Source organism: Lepisosteus platostomus, chromosome 6 (genome assembly GCF_059453375.1).
Source record: "Lepisosteus platostomus isolate fLepPlt1 chromosome 6, fLepPlt1.hap1, whole genome shotgun sequence".
In the NCBI taxonomy this organism is placed as follows: Eukaryota; Metazoa; Chordata; class Actinopteri; order Semionotiformes; family Lepisosteidae; genus Lepisosteus; species Lepisosteus platostomus.
In genome coordinates, this window is record NC_142616.1 from 65872083 (window position 1) to 65893747 (window position 21665).

General features: G+C 43.1%; 1 protein-coding gene across 1 annotated transcript in view; it reads right to left on the reverse strand.

The window, feature by feature from the left end:
• bsna (bassoon presynaptic cytomatrix protein a) overlaps nt 1-21665 on the reverse strand; it is a 167088-nt gene that overhangs the window by 136677 nt on the left and 8746 nt on the right. The window contains exon 2 of the mRNA XM_088637003.1: nt 8511-8928. Coding sequence (XP_088493129.1) covers nt 8511-8928 — 418 coding nt within the window. The remainder of the gene's footprint in view (nt 1-8510; nt 8929-21665) is intronic.

A 21665-nucleotide genomic window follows, 5' to 3' on the forward strand; every position in this document is an offset into this window, starting at 1 on the left:
TGATACAGTATATATAAAGTAGCACCTCTCCTCACAACATTCCAAAGTACCAAACGCCAGAAAATAAAGTTCCATAAAATATTAAACGGACAATTAGTGTATTCCAAACTGCTGAAGGGTTCCAGAGACCATACAGGGATACTGTATATGAAAGAGATTTGCTGATGGAGGAACCACAGAGCAGAACGTCAGGGTCTTGTCTTGGGTAGACATGGCAGGCTCTGAGATTCGGAGGCACTGTGGACAGCAAGCTGGAATGATTTACAAACCAGTCCGGAGGAATAGTTAGCACCAATCCATGTGGAGCCTTGCTAGTTAGAATAGAGAGTTTAAAACTCCATTCCATATGAACCTTCAACCAGTGTAGAAGTGACAAAACAGGAGACGAATTTTCATGCAGTTTGGTTCCCGTTAAGACTGGAGCAGGGGGCATTTTTCAGCTTGTTTTGCTTAATCTAGCTGGGTTAATTTTTGGATGTCCATGTTCAGATCACAAACCGACGGCATCTGCATGGGTTCAAAATAATGTTTTCAAGTGGCTGGGGACAGTGTTTCGCCGTTTGAATTCCAGTCCTAAATTCCTGTAGGGAATTCTCAATTCAGTGCTGTAGTGTTAATTAAAGTCCTGTCACCTCAGCAGCCACACAAACAGTAAAATAAATGTCTTATCACCTTGTTTGCTATCTGATTTTGTAGTTAGTGAGTTATAATCTTCATTTAATCATTTCTCTCACAGTGCTGTTGAACTAAAAGTTTGAGCACTTAAAAGTTAATTTTTAAACAGCACTTAAATAAGTGCTCAAGAAATCTGTCTTAATATTTGTGTAAAGCAGTGCCATATTTAGCCGGAAGAGCTTAATAACAAGCACATAAAGAGGAAAAAAAAAATCAAATGCTTATATCAGGTTCTTGAAATCTGCTTCATTTTTTTCTAAAAGGTCATTTAAAGCTCAAGATCATAATAATGACTCTGCATTGGAGACGATCCATTTAAGGAGCGTATTTATGGAGAATTCTGTTGCATATTATTGACAGTACAGTAAGCAATTTGAGCTTGATCAGTATTAAAATATTCCAGAATGTCAGTAAGAAAACAAAGGTGATAAACACACTCCTCCTAATGGTGATATCTTAATGCAAGTTAAGAGAATTGTTAAACCAAATATAAAAATAAAAAGATGCTTAAAAACACAAGAATGTGAATCTGAGGTTTTGTTTTTTTAATGCAAGGCTAAAGCATTGCCACAAAGACACGAAAATATCATCTGTGATACATTTAATTCAGGTTGCACTGCTAGTCAGGTGACTCACTGTATGCAGCCTCTGAAGGTCACATGGAGCCCCAGAGAGGGCAGAAGCCATAAACTGATTGAAGAAACGTGTCATCTTCAACCCAGAATTCATTTTTTATAGATGCCTGCAAGACTTAAAGAAAATGTAAAGATAAAAATCTTGAAGGCAAATTAAGTTATGACGTAACCTAATCAAGCTTAGTCAGGAGAGTTTCTAAAACACAAGGATGTAAGGCTACAGGGAAGAGATGAAAACAGATGAGGAATTTGGTGTTAATGTTCTCATTAACACAGATGGAACCGATCAGAGACGTCTCCTGTGCTTGTGAAATATTAAAGATTTCTGAAGGAAAAAGCTTTTAAGGCAGCTTAAAAGAATGATATTCCACATGAATCTCTCACGTGTGATCCTGCTGCTTCCCTGGAAACGAGGCGGAGGTGGAGAATGGAAGGCTGATATAAACCATTAGGAACCTTTTCAGTTTTGTAAAGCAGCTGAATAACATTTCCACCAAAAACATCACAGGCCGAAGCATTCTTTAAAGCTTCTCTTTCACAGCAGCAGCTCGTAAACCCCTCCTCTTAAGGATGCTCCAGCCCTTCCTTGTTTTCTACCCATCTCCACACCTGCTCCCTGTTCCAGCCCCCTTTTCAGTTCTCCTTAAAAGCCAGACGCTCACTCTATTCCGGGCTCTGCATTGGTTCTTATACCAGGCGAGTCCGGGACCTGGAGCGCCTGGTCCCGTCAAGTTTTTAGTTCCTGTTCCCATTACGACCCGGTTCCCGTTTTTAACCCCGTTTGGATGGACCGCCCGGTTTAGGATTTTCGCCTTCTCTCAGATTCCCCCTCGGACTCACTTCTGGATTGTTTGCCTCGGCCATACCTCCCCCGAACACCAGCGTACCAAAGACACGCTCCCTGTTTTCCTTCCTGACCCGTGCATGCTTTTTCCCCGTGTTTTCCTCACTCTACCCCGGATTGTGTCGTCTGCATAGGGTCCTGAAAGTACACTTTCGTTGCACTGTTCTAATCAAAAATGAAAAAGAAGAGCCTGGTAGATGGTAGGTAATTGATCTAAGGATCTCACTTGGGTCTTTTTTTAGAAGGAAAGGCCGGGGTATGGGCTTCAACAACGGCTGGTTTCCATGTCCCATACCCCCACAACCTTTTGCGTAGTGCATCCTGTTGTCAATTTTTTAAATGCGCGACGTAGCCCATGAAGTTTCCACTTCCACTTTCTGAAGAAGTCCGCTGGATGGACTTTGCTCAAGGCCCCTCAGGGTTTTGAATCCCGAGATTCCCTCAGGTCCCCTCACAGCCTTTTCTGTTCAAGACTAAAAGGTGCAGTTCTTTCAGTGCCTGTCAGCGTGGGGCACTCCTTTAAGATCAAGAATGCATCTGGCTCCCTTTCTCTTTCTCTAGAGCATGGCTCTGAATACAGATTGGTCACCTAGTGATCAAAAGTATATGCAGTATTCAAAATTAGGCCTTCCTGGTGCACTATGCAATTTTATAGGACGAGGCTTGTGTCTGCCACTTGCTGTGGTGCCTACCCAGGCATCAGAAACCAACTGTGTGACCTGAGCAATGAGGGGATGTCAGACCACTGTACTGACTCCCTGGATATGCAACCCATTGCTTATGGATCCGTATTGTTTAAACCTAAACTGCTGAGTCCTGTTTAAAGTTATCATAAACCGCTAATGGCCTCACTGTGATGCAATTAATCAAATCAAATGTGCCTCCGCCTGGGCAATATATTAGCTAATCTCATAAATAGATACCCATTTTCAATTTTCATCACTTTACACTCTTATTGTGAAGCCGTTTCATTTAATTTTGAATCTCGTATTAACTTTCTGGGGCCTTTCTTTTGTAGTGCTCAATCGTATCTGCTCTCTATACTATATGCTGCATTTCAGTCTCTCATATGTAATCAAGGTCCCACCACTGTTAAACTCTTAAAGGGGTCAGATTTTGACAGGCGAAGAAAAACACCATCTTTGAGGTACAAAATACACACTGCACTGGAAGCCTGGAGAGTTATATACTGGCACTTCTTCATTATAAACATTAGAAGAGCAGTTTCTAAGGATCTTTTCCTATCTGCACTGTGTTCAGGAACCATTAATAAAAAAAAAAACACTGAAGACACAGACAACAGATTGTTAATTTAAGGCTACTTCGGAAGATGACTCACATTGACCAGCAGTCAAGTCCTGTTATTGATGGCCTGTGTTCTGTGACTTTTTGGAAGACAGAAACAGGTCAACAGCTTTCTAACCTAAACTACTGGCAATATCAAGTAGTGGTGAGGGCCCTGGACTCTGTACTTGGGGGAGTAATGAGTTCAAACCTCAAGTGCAGGCACTATTCATGTGCCCCTTGTGCATGTTACCTTGTCCAGGCTGTGCCAACCAGCCAAACTGAAATACTGGGCAGCATTATTTCAACACGCATTAAAAAGATGGTAAAAATAACATGCAAATTGCTCAGAATTAAAGACTCTGCCAAAGAAATAAAAAATAAATGAAAATACCAACAGTTGGAGTTTAGTTAAGGAGAATTGGCTTACATATTCATGCCCTAATAAATGGATTTCAAATTGTAAAAGGCAGGCTTTCTTACTCCAAGAGAGATTAGTCCAATGTCAAACGACTGCAGTCTCCAGTACCCAGCCTATCTTCCAGCCTCCAGTTACCAAACTCATGATGTCATATAGTGCAAAATTATTCAGCAGACGCAACAGTTGCTTTCTCTTGTTAAAACAAGCTGGCATATTTCTTAGAACAAACACCATTTTTTAAGGACAGACAAAAATGACGAAGTTTCAAGTCTCCTTTTCAGCAGTAACTGGTTTGAACAGCTCCTGCAAGTGATGAGTGACAGATCATGAGACAGCTATCAAAGCAAGAGGTGCCAAAGAAACTTTAAAAAAAACATCTGTAAATAATCAGGTCATGTTTACACTGCTGAAGAGAGAGACTGGTACAAAATGATGATAGTTGCAAGCAGTTACACGGAGTAGATCTTTCAACTTCACAAATGCCATTAATCCTATTTTTCATATTAATTCAGTGTCGATGACATTGAAATGGAGCAACTGTCTTCAAGGAGTCGCAAACTCTCAAAGTTGTCTTTTTACACAGTCTGGGAGCTAGACTTACTTTGATCAGTAAAATGAGTTGCCTACAAACACCTAGACTGATTTCAACATTACTCTCTTTGAGGTGCTGTGGATCAACAGCTTGAACTAAAAACAGAAAGTGTCCCACATGACACTGCCTTACAATGTCAAGGTCAAGAAGAAATCATCTGAAAGTTGAATGTTAAAGGGAAATGGGAGTTATGAATTAGCAGTGTGTTATTAGTGCTGATATTTTATATCAGTCTTAGTGGTCCTTAGGTATTTCTCCAAATCCTTCTTTAAAAAAAAAAACAGCATGCCATATTGTTTCAATCTCTCTCCTGGAACCCCCGCTACACAGATTCAAAAAGATTAGCTCGGACCTTTTGGGTTTCATGTTGAAACAGTGTAGAAAAAAGTGTAGGATGTGTAGAAACACTTCTGAGATGACACTTTGCCCCTCGAGCAAAGATCCTTCTAACTACCTCTTCCAAGCGGTTTCTGAGTTTTCCGTGCTCAGCCCTTTCATTTCTTTTGAGCGTGTACTCATATCACACCCGTGTACCTTGTCACAACCCTGTGGACAGCCTAATGGGAATCCTGACACAGCTCTGAAAGGAATTGGCACGGCACGCTACACAGGCTGCTGCTCTCTTACAGACACGTTAGAGCCTACAGTTGCATTCTGAAGCAAAAACCTTTCGGCTTTAATGTGCTTTCCCCCCCACTTGATTCAAGTTTAGGCATTTGCGTCGAAAACTGTAAATAGCCTACTTTTCTTATGTTCACCAACAGCTGCAGTAGATCTGATGGGAGGAAACAGGAAAAGAGCTGCGCCTAATTATGTAACAAAGAAAGAAGGAGCATGAAAAAGGAAGATGGCACACTGTCAAGGACTCCAGAATAATAGAGTCTTTCTGCGACGTTGTCTCAATCTGCTGATATGTTGTCCACCTTCAGTGCTTTGGAGTTCCGTCTGCACTTTCCACACAAATCCAGAAAGAGTTAGCAGTCACACAGTTCCACACAACCCAGACTGAACACACAACTGCAGCAGTTCTGTCACATTGCTGCCCGAAAGAGAACACTGATTCCAAATACAATTCAGAGCACAGTGGAGTAGAAATACTCCACTGCTCACATTCTCAGACTGCAGCTTGAAGATGAGAGGACAAACAGTTCAGCAGTGCTAATTGTGCTCAGCAAAATATGAGCTATATGTCAAGCACAAGCAACCTGCCCCTGTGTGTGTGCTATGTTTTAACAGCACCTGTGCTCTTTCCTGGTGCACTGCAAAGTTTTTCAGCACTTAAAATTTCTATCTGATCAATTTCAAAGCCTTTAATGGCCAAAGCACCTCACTTTATGTCATACAGTAGGTTTATGATCCCTGTGAAATCCTACAAGGTAGGTAGTGTCACAGAACACCACTGACATTACTCCGCAGAGCAATGACCTAACTATACAATTACAGTGCTTTATTGAGCATGTTTGCTCTATATGGAGGTCCATCGTTTTAATTTACAGTGCTTTATTTCATACACATTCTCCATTTGGTGATAATGTGATTACATGAAAACACTATTAGTGCAGTTGCAAATTCAAGAACAGATCAATACACAGCCTTCTGCAGGGACAGAAAATTCTTAGAAAGAATACAATGCAGCATGTATTTCATCTCACAATTCATTCCAGTTTCCCCACTGTGGTCACCTAACTGCACCCCCTTGCAGAATAATGATATGGGAGTACATTTGTGATTTCGATACCCTTTCCTTAAAGACCTTATCTGTAACCCTACTTAGCAACAGCCCAATTCTGAAAATTCTGAACAAACTGAGCAAGCAAAATAAATGCATAGCAACGAATTAAAGAAAAAGAAAATGAAAAAAAGTTTCAGCTTCTTTTATGGGGATGGATTGAATCATACAAAAAGAGAGTTCTGGATCATCCTACATTAAGAAAAAGGCAACCACTGGTCAGTTCCAAAGCAGGGGTTGAGGACACAAGATATGAGAGCAGGCTTTACTGCACTCACTGGGCCCTCAGATCACTAAAATGACCGCACACAGTGAAGGAATCATATCAGCTAAAAGATGGGCTGCGTGCTGCAGGTAAGTATTTCTGCATTCTCAGTATATTTGTGATCAGTCTATCGTTGCCATAATTTTAATTCCTACATTCACTCTCGTCACTTCTAATCCACAATAGTCCATTTAAACCAACGGGTTTAATTCATTTTCATTCTCTCACTAGCGCTACAAACGTTGATTGTGCGTCACCTCTTACAGACAAGCTGAAGGCAAATAACCTCGACTCTCAAACAGCCATCTCCCTCCACATCATCTTTACGTCTGTAGCCCTAAGGGATCTACCATTAAAAGTGGCTTTGACAACCCTGTAATCAACCTCCAATTACAACTCCTGTCAATTCTCCAGTGGCTCCCAGCTGGAACGTTACCAAGAATCCCCTGGATTGCTCTTGAAACATCGCCAGGCTAAGGAATCGCCTCTCTGCGCTTGGTGCAGAAAAGCAGAGACGCACCTTTGTCTTGCAGGGGATGAATTTCTGCCATGGCTCCTTCACACACGTCTCCAGAAACACTCTGGTAGGCTGCATCTGAAAGATGGCTCTGCTGTTTCAGCGGGCTAGCCTGAATTTATCATCGCCGTTCTCTGCATGGGTGCAACCTGCTAGTTTCGGCATCAAATGCCTGACACACGCTTTAGTGACCAAGTAACAGGCCTTTAGCCAGTCTTCAGGACTATAATAAACTAGGAAAGTGATTGGTAAGTGAATTCCAAGACACAGCAAGTACGGTTTACTGGATTGGATCCATAAGGTGCTTAGTATGAAAACTCGAGTTCAACAGCTCTTGAACAAGAAATAGCCTTATGTTTGCATCAAGTCAAGGGAAAGAATGATTGACAAGGCCAAGCCAATCTTAACCTTTAGTCTCAAAACCACCTAATGACCTCAGGGAAAGACTACTTGAATTAAACTCCGTCCAGCAGGATTCAGCCACTCAGGAACATCTGCTTATTAAAGGTTTACAAGAGAGAGAAGAGGCTCTCAGAAGACTATGAGACATGAAGGCTTTCTTCTGACTCTCTGACTACTTGCTCAAGTGTGTGATGCGTCAGTAGGAATAAATTCACTAATACTCGGCCTTACCTAAAACTTTTGCCCAGGGTTTGGGTTAAGTATATCAAGTCAACAAGAGAGTCTGTATGCGGTCTTCTGAGTGAAAAGCAGTTAATTAAAACGTATTGAAGCCTCTTCTCTGTTTTATCCATTACCTGCTATTGTTTCGAACTGGAAGGCTTTTCTAAATGCACCAGTGATTCAGCTGGTTCACAGGTTGATTTCAGAGAGGAATACTGCAAGGCCCAAGTGCTGCCCAGTCAGGGGAAGCTGAATGGTGTGAATCAAGAGTTTTGCGATTCGAAATAACCTTTTTCATTTCTAGTTGCAGATTTCTCCGTGTTCTCATTTCTACAGGATTGGGCGACCTTAAATTCTGTAAAAAATGTTGGTAAAATTCCAAGTCACTTCAGGTTGATCAAACTTTGACGCAATTACATTAGCAGAGGTGATTATATCGCCAGTGCAATTGCTTGCACTACTTCATGACACCCAAGACTGCCTCAGGCTCGTTAAGAAAAGCTATTAACATGAATTAGCCTGATGGGCTGAAAATTTCCTTGATTTTAATACAGATCGGCATTGAGATCCCCTACATATATTAGAAGAGCTTCAGTTAGTTTCACTGACATCCCGACCGGCTTATGAATCAGCTGGAGGACTGAGAGAACGTCTGCAGGAATGAGAGACCGATCGACAGCCCAGTAGCGCTTTACCATGTGCCGCGACGCAGATTCATGCGATCATCACGAGCAAAATGATCAAGAGAAAAATCAAGTTGCCCGGCTCTAAACCCCCCCCCCCCCCAAAAAAAAGACGGACATATCAGTCCTGTATAACCCCAGCAAACCCAAACGGAGAGAGAAGAAAGTGAAGCACGTCGGCGAGCTGAGAGAGGAACAGCAGCACGTTGCTGGTTGACATCGAGACAGGCGCGGTATCTACCTCAGTGAGGTGCGGATTGGGGTTGAAGCCACACTGGTTGCACACCATGGCATGGCACTGAGTGCAGGTGTTGAAGTTTGGCTGGTCTTGGGAGGCCGTCAGGTCCGTCGTGTTGCACACGGGGCACAGCCTGCTGCTCGGCATGGGGGCGATCTGGGGCACGGAGTAAGGGGAGGTGGCGGCGCTGCCTCTGTCGGGCGAGGCCGCTGGGGACCTCCCCCCCGCCTTCTGGCTGATGTCCACCTGTAGGGAGCGCCGGGGGGCCTGCGCCTGTCCCGGGGAGGGCGGCTGCTGTCGGGGGCTCTCGTGGGTCGCCAGACGGTAGGGGTCAACCCTCCCCGCGATGCCGCTGCCGCCGCCGCCGCCGCCGCCGCCTGCACCGGCCCCATGGTCAGCCTGGCTGGGTCTCCCGGCGTGGCTGCAAAAGGGAGAAGAGAAGAGGGTGAGAAAGGGAACGACGCCGCTGGCGCGTCAGCGCCGCCTGCGACTGAAACGCAGAAGCGCTCTGCAGCGCCGTCCCAGCCGGCCCCTGTCATTTGATGAACGATGCAAACCACAGTAAGAGAAGCAGATAAACCTGAGCTTTTTATCCCGTGGGCTGCACTAGTGTTTCTACTTAATAATGCAATGCCAAAACCCCTCTTTGTGCACGCAAAACTAGACACATTCATTTCCAATGGAGATTAATCAATTACTCTTCATCATCATAGACTGCGCATCCATTTGGTTCTAACAAAAAGTTTAAACTGTAAGCAATCCAGAAGTATTGAAATCCCCCCTTGGGGGTGTTTACTTTTTTTTGTATTTTGATTATTGGAAAAAAGAGGCTAAGGAAAAAAAATAAGTTCCGCAGCAATATACTGTATCTTTGCCCCGACATTCGCTGGAGTGACGACAGGATGTCATCCGAGAGGCAGAGCCACAGCAGACGAGGTTATTCAAATATTGTGGATAACATTCAGCAGTTACCTCACCGAACTGTGGCCTGTCAGAGAGAGAGAGAGATCCGGTTGTCAACTGAAATATATCCCCTGACCTTTCACCTCTGAGGCCTCCGTTACCATGCAGACCAAGTCACAACACGGGTGCAAGGCGAAAGATGTCAGAGGCAGGAATATCTCAGGTGATATCCAGAAGAGGACTATCAGAAGAGATGCAAGACCAGCACCTCTTTACCAGTCTGCAGGCTTGTGTGAAACCTGAGACGGCTCAGGTGATAATACAGAATGCTGCTCAAGCTGATGTTTAGGAGCATGTACAGTAAGTGAAGTTGCATGAAGTTTCTTGAAATGTGTGGCTGGAAATTGCCTGGGCCCAGGCAGGAGCTATGCAACATAAACAGCACTTTAGGTCAGTACAGAGCCCCCAGCCCTTAGTGCACAAACCTCACGCCTTCTGTCTAAAGCATCTTTGTCATCAGTAGAGCTATTAACAGAGCAGGCCTGCAGTGCGATTCGTGGTGCACTCGAGCTCGGGCCCAGGTACAATGTTCAACAAATAACCCTTCTCCCCTTTCTTTCTGACGCTGCAGACTGTGCGATGTCCACACGTAGTCTGTTTGTCACATATCAGTGCTTGTCCAGATATAGTAGAACATCTCCTGGTTTAATGAAACACATGCATGAACAAAACACAACAGCCACTGGCACATCTCTCTCCGGGAAAGGGAACATCATTCTACCCCCAAAAAAGTGAAACAGTACAAATTAACCATATCAAATGGAAAACTTTTGGCTCAATTATCTGGTTGAGTAGCCTGCTGAAGGCGTAAGTCTTACAATCCGCAGTTATTCCACATCAGTTGTTTCTGAACTACAAAGCGTTCTGCTGCCTCCACTCTGGGGCACAAGCTGCAGGCTGCATTAGCATGGTGAAACGTTGTGCAAGGTTTAAAAAAAAAAACAAAGGAGAGAAGGGGCCTTTTCACATTATGCAGATGCTTGATTACGCATTACCACCAGTATATGACCAAACATGAACCCCAAGCAAAAATTTACCAAATGATCTCTAAGTGGGCTGTCGAACTCTCTTAGTGACATCAGAGGTCTTTTCTTAGAGCCTCTCTGGTTTTGTTTTGGTCTGAGACTCTGCGACTCTTCTATTATTAGAAGCCCTATGGACATTGATACCAGCAAGCTGATCAGCTACAAGCACCAGTAAGCACTAGTTATAAATTAGATTAATTAATGACAAAGATGTAAATGCTCTGCCAACAACAATTATGTCTTTTTCCTTGCTGCCAGTTAAGAGTTTTCCATTGTGTATTTACAGTTTATGTTTCCTACCTGCATGTAATACTCTGGGGTTTGCCCAGTATTACATTTTATCTACAGCATATTTCATTTGCTGCTTCTCGAGTATATGCTAACCCCTCTATGTTGGTAGTGTCTGTAAGTTTAAGAAGTTAACTAACCATACCAGACACTACATCATTGATATAGAACAATCCTGTTTAATTTAAGAGGCTGCTCAGTCTTTATACAGAAATCTGTAAGGGATTTTTACACCTGCACTCCCATAGGAGTCTATAAATAGAAAGCATGAAGATAAAAACCAAATGTCTCTGTGGAAAATAGTGGATAACGAACCAACCTTATCTGCCACTCTGCCCCATTCTGCTGCTCTCAGTGGTCCTGTTAATGTGCAGTACATTATAGGCTGAATTGAAATTGGCAAGCAACATACATACATATAGTGCTAATCAGGGATGGTTTTCTAACGAAAACAACATAAACAGCTCAGGTGGGCAGCTGCGTCAGCATGCGTAGGCTGCAAAGGAACAAGTAATAGGTTTATTCCATGCCGAGCAGAGAAGAGAAGAAAACACAATGTTTTGGCCGTGGAGCCTTCTTCAGGTGTGAGCTGTATACTACAGTTTGCTAGTCTGGTTTCTAGGTACACTACTGATACTGCACTTATTGTTTCTATAAACAATGATATCATTATTCAGATCAATAACCCGGTACCTTAGTCATCAGACTTTTAATTATTAGGCCTATTGCTTTTTTCATGTGGATGCAGATCAATGTGATTCTTTTGCTATTCCCACAAGAAAAACATGCTGTGAACTGCCCAAGAGCCATATTGATTTTATACCGCACTCATACTGTCTCACACTCGTGCCTGCTACATCACCAGGTCAGTATTAAACTTTAAATGAAAAATATTGCCCACAGCAGTATTGTGTGTGTGTGTGTGTGTGTGTGTGTGTGTGTGTGTGTGTGTGTGTGTGTGTGTGTGTGTGTGTGTGTGTGTGTGTGTGTGTGTGTGTGTGTGTGTGAGTGAAACTCTAGTTCTTAATGGTGACTCTTTGCAGGGAAGCAATTGTAAAAGTAAACATTACCTAACACATCCTGTCAGTTATCTATTTGTTAGTCACTTGGAAATTCCATAATAAAATAATATGAATAATAAAAGAGTTACCTTGAGGGTTCATACGAAAAGCAGCACTACAACTATAATCTCACAGCGGGAGACTTAGATTCAGACATCTGGTGGCTGTTTATTTCACAACCCGTTGATCGTGAGGTGAGAACGTTCTGCATCTCAGAGATAGAAAAAATACATTCTACAATGGCCTGAAGCCACGTGGAGACACTTGTGTTGGGTATCCCACTTCATCTAGAGGTACCCTTTCAAAACGGAAAACATCTGCACGCCTGCTCAATGAGAATTCACAATCCTCACATGATTAAAGACGCAAAGCAACATCTGTAAACGGAAATCAAGGTTAAAAGACTCTACATTACGGTACTTTTTTTTTCCAAATTCTCTTTTCCACTCTAAAAATCGAACATTTTCCTTTATAAGGGTTAGTAACACTACGTTACGCAGTCCTGCGGCCTTAGATATTGCAATATCTAAGGACAGACATTCGATTCACTGCATGTGGGCTTCCATAATCAAAACCGGTTTTTATCCAGGGTCCATGCCTAACTGGGTTAAAAAGCAAAAAGTACAATAACTTTCCCATTTCAAACAAGGCGACCTACATATAAATGCAAATCCTTACACAGAGGAATGAATTCCCTGCCTGGGACAAGATACTGTACAGCATACATTCTGGCCCTTAGTTCTTTTTGCCCTCAAATTCAATTGAGGAGTCAGGGATAACCCAATATTAAACAGAGTCATTTGTTGTTATGAAAGAGGAGGAAGCTGCTCTCTTGGGGACTACTTGGCAGTTTGTCAGGGATCGTGAACAGCTGGGCCAGAGCATTAGACTCGCAAAGGTCAAAGGTCACCTGCAGCTACCATCATTTAACTAAGGACACTCGGCAGAGTAACGTCATCCACAGGGCCTTTTCTTCTTTTATAAAAAAAAGCCACTACTGGCGGCATGAATGTCTCACACTTTCACGAGAGCTGAGTCATTGTATTAAATAGTATGGTATTAGTAATACATTACAGCCATACAGTGCTTGTATTAGTAATGCAGTCCATCGACAGGAGTGGCTGCAACCTTCTGTCAAGGAAATAATGGCAAAACCTTTGACAGGTTAGATACAGCCCTTGCACTGCATTTTTTTTGTTTGGACAAATCAATGTTTGCAGTCTCAGAAGGAAGTCCCTGTGTTTCTTATAGTATTGTTGAACTAATTTTTTTTTGCTGCATGTATTTTTTAAAAAGAGAACAGATGGAGTTTTTTTAGATCTATCCCAGCTTTTTAGTTCACATGGTCAGAAATGTACTAAAGGGATAAAATATTTCTGTAGGTGTATGTGGAATTGTATGTCTGGAAATATTGTCCCAAAAAATGCAACTACAGAGCTACAGGTATTTGAAAAAAGCATCCATTTAAAACCTGGAATTTTAAGCAGGATCTTGATTTTATTGGCCGTTGTTAAACGACACAAAAAAAGCTTCCTTTCTTGATGGTGAGAAATCATCGACAGGCTTTCCAAGATCGTCTATTAGTACTATTCGTATTTCCTCGTGAGTGACCTGTGAAATACTGTTCCAAAAAAGCTGATCCGGGCAGGGTGCGTCACGATCCTCATCCCTCTTAAGGGCACTCCAACCCTTTCGGATTGTAGTTGATTATGCGCACCTGTCTTGTATCTCCTTATTTAAGCCTGGAGCTCTCGCTATTCCTGGCTCGGCACTGGGAGATGGACGCCCCAGAAGTCCGTCTCCCAGCAGGTCCAGGAGAGACCCGACGCCATCGGCTTCCTCACGGCGTCCCCAGACTATCTGAGCCCGGGGCTCGGAACGCCTGGCCTCGTTACTTTCTTTTAACTTCTTGTTTCTGTTCCCGATCCCGTTCCGGATTTTAACCCTGTCTTGTCTTGGATGGGTAACCCAGTTTTTGGACTTTGGGCTGCGCCCCGGATTTCCCATTTTGGACTTCCCTGGACTAGTTGCCTTTGCCCCCATGAGCACTGGATCACCGCCGTCACCGCCCCCTGTCCGTCAACCCGTCCTATGCTGCTGTACCTTCCCCTGATGTTCTTCTCCACTTACGTCCGGATTATACTGTCTGCATAGGGTCCTGAACTACGTTTCAGGGTGGGTGTGCCACCTTGCAGGATCACGGCTGGATTTTGTAGAAACGCGCCACTTTGCGAGAGAAACAGGCAGGGCAGATTCGAGACAGCCAGGGAGTCTTCAACTCAGGCTGAGCATCCTTCCGAGACGCAGGTCAGTAATGCTGAGAGAGAGCTACCCGGTATGGAAGGCTGCTCAATTACGGAGCACCAGATCAGTGGCAGATTAGGATTTACGTATTCTGGGCCTGGTGGAATTATCAACTTGCGAATCGGTGGCACTGTAGCTAAGGATCTGCGCCTGTGGCTGGAACGTTGCCGGTTCAAATCCCGTGGCCAGCAGGGGAATCCTACTCTGTTGGGCCCCTGAGCAAGGCCCTTAACCCCAACTGCTCCAGGGCCGCCGTATAAATGGCCGACCCTGCGCTCTGACCCCCAGCTTCTCTCTCCCTGTCTGTGCATCTCATGGAGAGCAAGCTGGGGTATGTGAAAAGACACATTCCTAATGCAAGAAATTGAATATGGCCCATAAAGTGATCTTAAATCTTCATCTTAACTGTTTATCAGAGGCAGGTGGCTAGGACAATCGGCATGAGCACATCCAAGGGAGCCCTGGGAGGTGTTTGATTCCATGTGCAAATGCACCTGATTTCCCAACAGTCCGAGGACAGTGTGCTCCAGCGTGCCCGGGCATAAGATGTGCACGCAAGCATGTGTGTTAATCACCACAGGCTTTGGTTCCTGTTTCTAAAAGCTGTTCTTTCATCAACGCCGGTCAGTGGGCAATGAAATACGTCTTAAAATTAAACAAACGCCAGAGGCTACCCATTATAGAAATGAACAGCTCAGGACTGCGGAGCTATATCTCAGGCGTGGTTTTTTTACCAAGTACTGCAAGGATTTATTAGTCTATTCAAAACAACTAGACATCAACATATTTAAAGCCACTGCCCAGCATTTTATAATTGTATTCTGCCTTCCAAACATTAACGTTTGCACTTGTGTTTGAAGCAACCATATGCTGCAACACGGAAATGCCCCCCAAAAAAGGAGGGGGGCTCATTGTTTGTACATCTCTGAATAAAAGCAAAAAACATTAATTCAGACTGTTCTCCAGCAGCAGGTGCAGAGCAGTTCATCTTCTGATGGGCTGTTTATCATGGCCTCACAGAATAGTAAGACGTTTCTGTTAAATTCTTTCTTCTATAAGAAAATGCGTGGATTAGCAGAGGAAATAAAAAGAAAAAAATTCTGTTCTCGAGCCACGTTAGCTATCAAACAAACCTTCTGTATCCTTTGCCAGCATAAATCTTTCAAATGTTCCATGACAACACTTTCTGCAACCATTTTCCGAGTTTCAAAGAAGCATCAGTAACAATGACTCACTCCAGAAGTTGTCTTTAAGCAACGCATCACTTCTTTCTCATATTCCGATTCTCCGATTGATAAATTCTGCTGAGGCTTGAGCTCAGCAGAATTTGAAATGATTCTGAATGAATCTCAGAGGCAGGGGGCATTCAGACTCTCTCTATGAGCAGCGGGAGACGTGTCAATACCAGGTTTCTACAGCTTTTCTATGTGGTGCATGTTCGAGGAAGTGCATTTAAAAACTATGAACTGGACACCTGTACAAAAACAGCTGTCAGAGGACAGGACAAGCAATCAGCCAATGCTGTTGAAAGAGGCACTTTGGATGACTTTCAAGAGACAGCTGGATGACATCCTCGGGTCAAGGAGTTGCTCAAAACCAAGCAAGCAAAAGCAAACAGATATCAACTTGACTCTTACCTGGCAGGCGTATTGTATTCCTTATCAACCAGATGAGTTCAAAAAGGCACCTGTAGCCTTCTAGATCCTCTAGAAAAACACTTAAGCAACAGCCCCATTTAGGCATGAAGCCTCAGAAAAATAAACCAGAAGTAAAATAAATTACAATTACAAAAAGCTACCTCCCCCCTCTGCTATTATCTCTCTGGCCATCAACTTTCTCCACTCATCAGAATGCAAGAAATGGAGGTACCTGGATACTAATAATGTTTTTAATATTTGCATGTGTATGTGAAGGTTCTGAGAAGGTACTACTTGCCAGAACCACATTCCCCAGAAAGCAGTGGGGTGTGACCTGCCATCCTTGCTCAACTGACCAATTAGGGGAGACCAACTGGTCAGGTGACCGCTAAAAACCAGGAAGCCTAGACTTCCAAGATTGATCAGGTCATTCCCCCACTGCTTTCTGGGTAATACAGTTCTGACAAGAACTGCCATCTTGTGTCCACCCTCTTACAATGTACTCTAACGCAACCCTGATCTGGACGAAGCGGTTAGCACGTGGCTGGATGGATTCGTTTAGAAAGAAAAGCGTGAGGGTTCGAAAATGTGTGTGATCGGTGGACAGACCGGTAAGCACCCCCTCTTGTGCAACATAACCTGCGATGCTGAGGAATCATCTGAACTGGCCACTCGGGAAAGAAAACAGGAGGTCGTGACACTTTGGCCATAGACACTGCAGAACACTGAAAAGGCAGTGCTGACACAACAAAGAAACACATGGACTGGAGAAGGATTCTGGAGAGAAAGAAAGGCGTGGCACAGAAAATGGATACAGCATAAACCATCATTACAAATGAGAATCACAGGTGCCAAAACCTGACAGCTCGTCTTTTACTTCCTGTGTCAAGATAAGGCATCTGGAATTATAAAAAACACACTTCTTCTATTCATCTTGACATTCGTTCTTTTATTGATATTTCTGAATTTTCTTAACCTTGAATAGCATTTCACTGAAAGCTGGTGTGTTGACTTAGAGTGCCATTCACAGGAACATTTTCCTCGGCTTAATGTAGCCCTTTATGTTTTTTTCATGTCTTTTATTTAAACAGTTGAACGCGAGAGGCAGAAAAATGGTCATCGTGTTGGCTGCCACAGCCCACACTTGTTTTCCAAGATTAAAGGAGGATGTGTTAATGGAGCAGAATACAATGAGGAGCCCTTTTTTCTGCGTCTCCTAAATCACTTTAACACAATCGCCAACTGTCGCCACTCTTCTGCTTTCAGCAGTGAAGCGGCAGTTTTAGTTTTCAGAAATGGAGAATTCACAGCGGGGCGATTTGTTTTACAGAAAGGCACCAACAAAAATGAAAACAAAAGTAAAATTCCTTAAAAATAAATACAAATCTATACATTTCAGACTAAATAATTACTTGTTAATGACGCACAAAGAGGATGTGATAGTTGACCCAGATGTAGTGGAATGTGCTTGTAATACTACAGCAAATTCTAACATTATGCCAATCCAGTGTCATTTCCACAGATGTTTCTGTCATCTACTATGCTGCTGACAAAAAACAGTAGGTACTGAGCAAAAGAGCCACCATGTGCTTTAAAACAGGTATATCCAAGTTGTCTTAATGCAAGGACAGGTTGTAATATGGCACATGCTTGACGGGCAAAAATCAACCTAGAATCTCAATTTTAGAAAATCAGATTTAGCCATTTATTGCCTGGGTAAACTTATAAAGACCTTTTGACTGTTACGTGCCTGACTGAGGCACACATACATATAAAAAACAGCATGGATCCATGCTTGGTGCTGACAATCAGGCTGCAGAGCCTGTTTTTTGAAGTGCGGAGTTCAAATGATTTTACAGACATCTATACAAAGAGGCGTTAAAACCTCAACAAATGGTTGGTTTTTGGTAACAAATTATTGGTTCAAGTACTCATTCGTTACTTTTTCAATGCCTTTAAGTGTGTGTGTGTGTATATATATATACACAGTATCTATTGATCTCATTCTTCAGAATGAAAAGCAGTGTGACAAATCTATTATTTGAGACAAAACCTACATACTGTATGAGAGTATAAAATGGGTTATAATTTAATAGGTATGCACTTACTTTCTTTAAATCTCAAATAAAAATGCAGCGGTCCAGAAAATCCTAGCCTACTGAAATTTCACAATCACTTTTCAGGGTAAACCAGGTTGCTAAAATCAATAAATGCCTAGAACAAATCACAATAATGGATACCAGTCAAACAAATCAGAGATGCACGCCAGTTAAAGAAGCTGGAATAGATTTTAACGCTCACATGTTACATTTCACTGCACAATTTCATTATTTTCAGTTTGGTTTGCAAAAGCTTATCCTTCAATGTGTGTCAGACTTTACTCAGAGGGACATCACACCACATTTCCAAACATTTTACTGTGGAATTAATTGCATGACAAAGAAAGATGACTTTGCATCGGCACATCATTGTAATATGTTATCCTTTGGCTTGTGACACAATGTTAGACACCAGCTCATTACAAGCTCTTTGTTCTTTTTTTGACAACATCTGACCCTTCCAGGGTGATCTTAATTGCATCCTCAATGCGTGCCACAGGCAAACAGCAAGAGTTCTGGTAATGTGCTCAGTCTCAGTCAGATTTTCATCACAAGTCCGCCCTCCAGTCTCCTCGCTGATCAAAATGTGATCACACTGCAGTGAGGTTTTCTTATATCTATATATCTGTATGTACTGTCTACACCTACTGTAAAGGAACAAGTAAAGGTTTACTCCATGCTGAAAAGAGAAGAAAAGAAATACAACGTTTCAGCTGTGGAGCCTTCTTGGGGTCTTTTCTCATAACTATCTTGAGCCCGTTTCATCGAAGTACATTTATATGAGGCTGAGGAGAGTGAAACAGCTGGTCGTTTGCTTGCCTTAACTGCCACCAATGTAGATGAAGCAGAAATCAGTCTTTTCAGACAGCCCTGCTTCTAATGCTATAATACAACTCAAATCTGCATATTCAATAGATTTAATTATTGACTGATTGATTCCTTGTTCAACTGATTGATCCACACATCCAAGACATCGCTGGCCTGCCCTGGGTGTGTGAAGTGACGTACCCTGTGCAGTTACCATCGCCACGTGCCGGCTCAGCACTCCGCCTTTTCGGAAGGTTTATTAATTCGGCAACCCCGCCCAGTCCATCGCACAATTATATAACATTTCACAACGATACAGCGTCCTGCCCCGGAAGCAGTCTGTCTCTAGGCGCCTCTGAACTCTGACCTCTCTCCTGTCTTTTCTGCAAGCTCACCTCCCGCTCTCCGTGCCTCTATAAAATGGGGACCCCTCTCCCCTCTGATGCTCTCTTTTCGTGCCCCCCATGACAAACAGCAGTAGCCATTTCTCCTCTCCATGCCTCTCAGTGAGCAGGATGCCAGTGTATCCAAGAGAGTAATGAAGTCAGTGATCTGCAGGTACCATCCCCCGCCTCTCTTCCTGCAGCGCCAAGCTCTCTTCCTGCAAAGCCAAGCTCGGGGAATCGCTGCAGCAGTGTTTCTATCAAGCTCAACAGCATTATGAGAGGATGGCTACTGATTTACAGTTCCCCCCCCCACCTCCCCCGTTCCTGATCTGGACCTACGGTTCAGCGTTTCAGAGGAGGTCGGTGGTGATGAGAGGATGGGGCAGTCACGGGGGGGGGGGAAGGAGGAGCAAAATTTGACACAATCATTTACAACAAACAAAAACCACCACTCCTGCCCCCCCCATTACAAACAGGGAGCCAGGTAGGGACGGTTCTCCTCACTCACTCCATTGTTTGGCCAATTGCAGTTTCTGTTTTCAGGTGATTAATGCACAAAGACAGTCTCATGTACTCTAATGCATTCTCTTCCCCTGCAATGCCCATGCTTCACTGGAGTGATGTGCCACCGAGCTGAAAGCAACATAATCTGCCTCAGAAAAATCCTTTTCTTTCTCCCCCCCCCATTAAGGAAATGCATAACTTCATCAGCCTGTTTTAGAAAACAAATAAATAAAAGCGAGGGTAATTTTTTTTTTTTTTCCCGTGGAGCAATTTTAGCCCCTGTGGATTTGTTCAATATTCTGCTCAGGGGTTTTTCAGCTCTGCCTATATGAACCCCTTCCTGTGCTGTGTTCCATGCTCCTTGTATCCACAGGATTTAGAGGAACTGCGCATTTAAAGGATTTATAGTTCGTTTCAGCATTAGGAAACAAAACCTTAAAGGAAGCCATTTTCCTTCTATGAAGTCCAAAACGGTTAAGCTGCATTCACTCCAAGGTTACAGAGCTATCTAAACCTGCAAAGTCACTCACTTGCCATTTCTACCTTTTAAAGAATAAAATATACAATGTCCGATTTAATACATGCATCCATATTGGCAAGAACCAAACATATTATGGCACAAATGATAACTCTTATAAAGGTCTGATTATATAAAAAACATAAAGCTAATTAAATCTAAATTTCTCCTAACTTTTTTTTTTTTACCCAATTGCTTAAGTTGTCCGGATTCCTTTTTCCCTTTCCTGTCCGATGCCAGACGGAGAGAGTGCGGGTCAGGGGCGGGGGCGATACGGTTTCCTGTGCTGCAGATTTCCAGTTTCTCAGACCCGTTCCACGTGGGAGAGCTGGGGGCAGGAATCCAAAAGCCTCTCCGCCTCCGTGCAACCTCTCCTGCTGCCACAGCCGATCTCAATTGGTTTATTATGTTTTTATTATTTGTAGCATATCCTAGACACGGTTTAGATTCAGGGTTTAAGTTGGAAAGCTGAGACTATCAGGAGAGGCAGATCAACGAAGCGTATGTGCAGCTCTGCTTAGGAACACGTGAATCTGGGTCATCGCACGTGTGCCCACACACTGTCTTGTTCTTAGACATGGAAGGACGAGCCCCCTGTGTCAATTAACTCCTCGACACCGGACCAAATGGTCTCCTCTTACCTGTGGCCCGACTTTTCCTCTGAGGGAAGTCTCCACCCTAGACTGTTCAATCAATCTTGCGTGTACAATGCTTGTCTAATTCCAAATATGGGAGACAACATAATTCAGCAAACGAATACCCATGTGCTCATGCTACATAGACCATGCTGGAAAGTATGAGATATAGTCACTCGAAAGTAAAAGCTGTTTTGTATGGAACACCTCTCCATGTTGCCATTTCCCATGTTCTGTACCATTCCTGTCTTCACGGTCTCACTGTTTCTATTCCCAAAGCTATTGCTGATGGGAGTAAATACTATATTTAATTAACTTTTTTCCCCCAACGGACCTAGATAACCTTACTACACAGTGAGGCGTCTATTTCCTGTTATGCTTGCCATAATAAACTGGAACAGTAGCTTGAATTAAGCATTAATATGTGATGTTAAGGAAAGGAATATTAGTCTAGCATTTAAATGCAAGTCGGGCAACAATCCAATAATTCTCAATGTGATTATATTAATTAGTATGATAATAAGGACACATAGTAGTAGATTCCCCTTTTTCCAGGGGAAATCCTTCATCATTGCCTCTGTATGAGCTACTTTCATGGCCAAAGCAATACTGTGTTATCTTATGTTAGGGACAATGAAGAGGATTTGTTGTCAATTATCTTAAAGTTTTCGTTCTCATGGACATTTCATACCGATTAAGCTTGTCAATAGCAGCCCATGAAACCAATACCAATAATTATTACTGGAGATATTTAAGATTTTTTTTGGGTGGTGGGGGGGTGTATTTCTTTAAATTCAAAGGAAATAAAATGGCAGTGTCATATATACAGTAGTTAACCCTTTGTGAATTGTGGGGACCACCAGTAGGAAGAGTCCATGAACTCTGAATCTGGACTTTTGGGCTGGTGGTGCTGCAGAGTCCTGTTAAAAGAC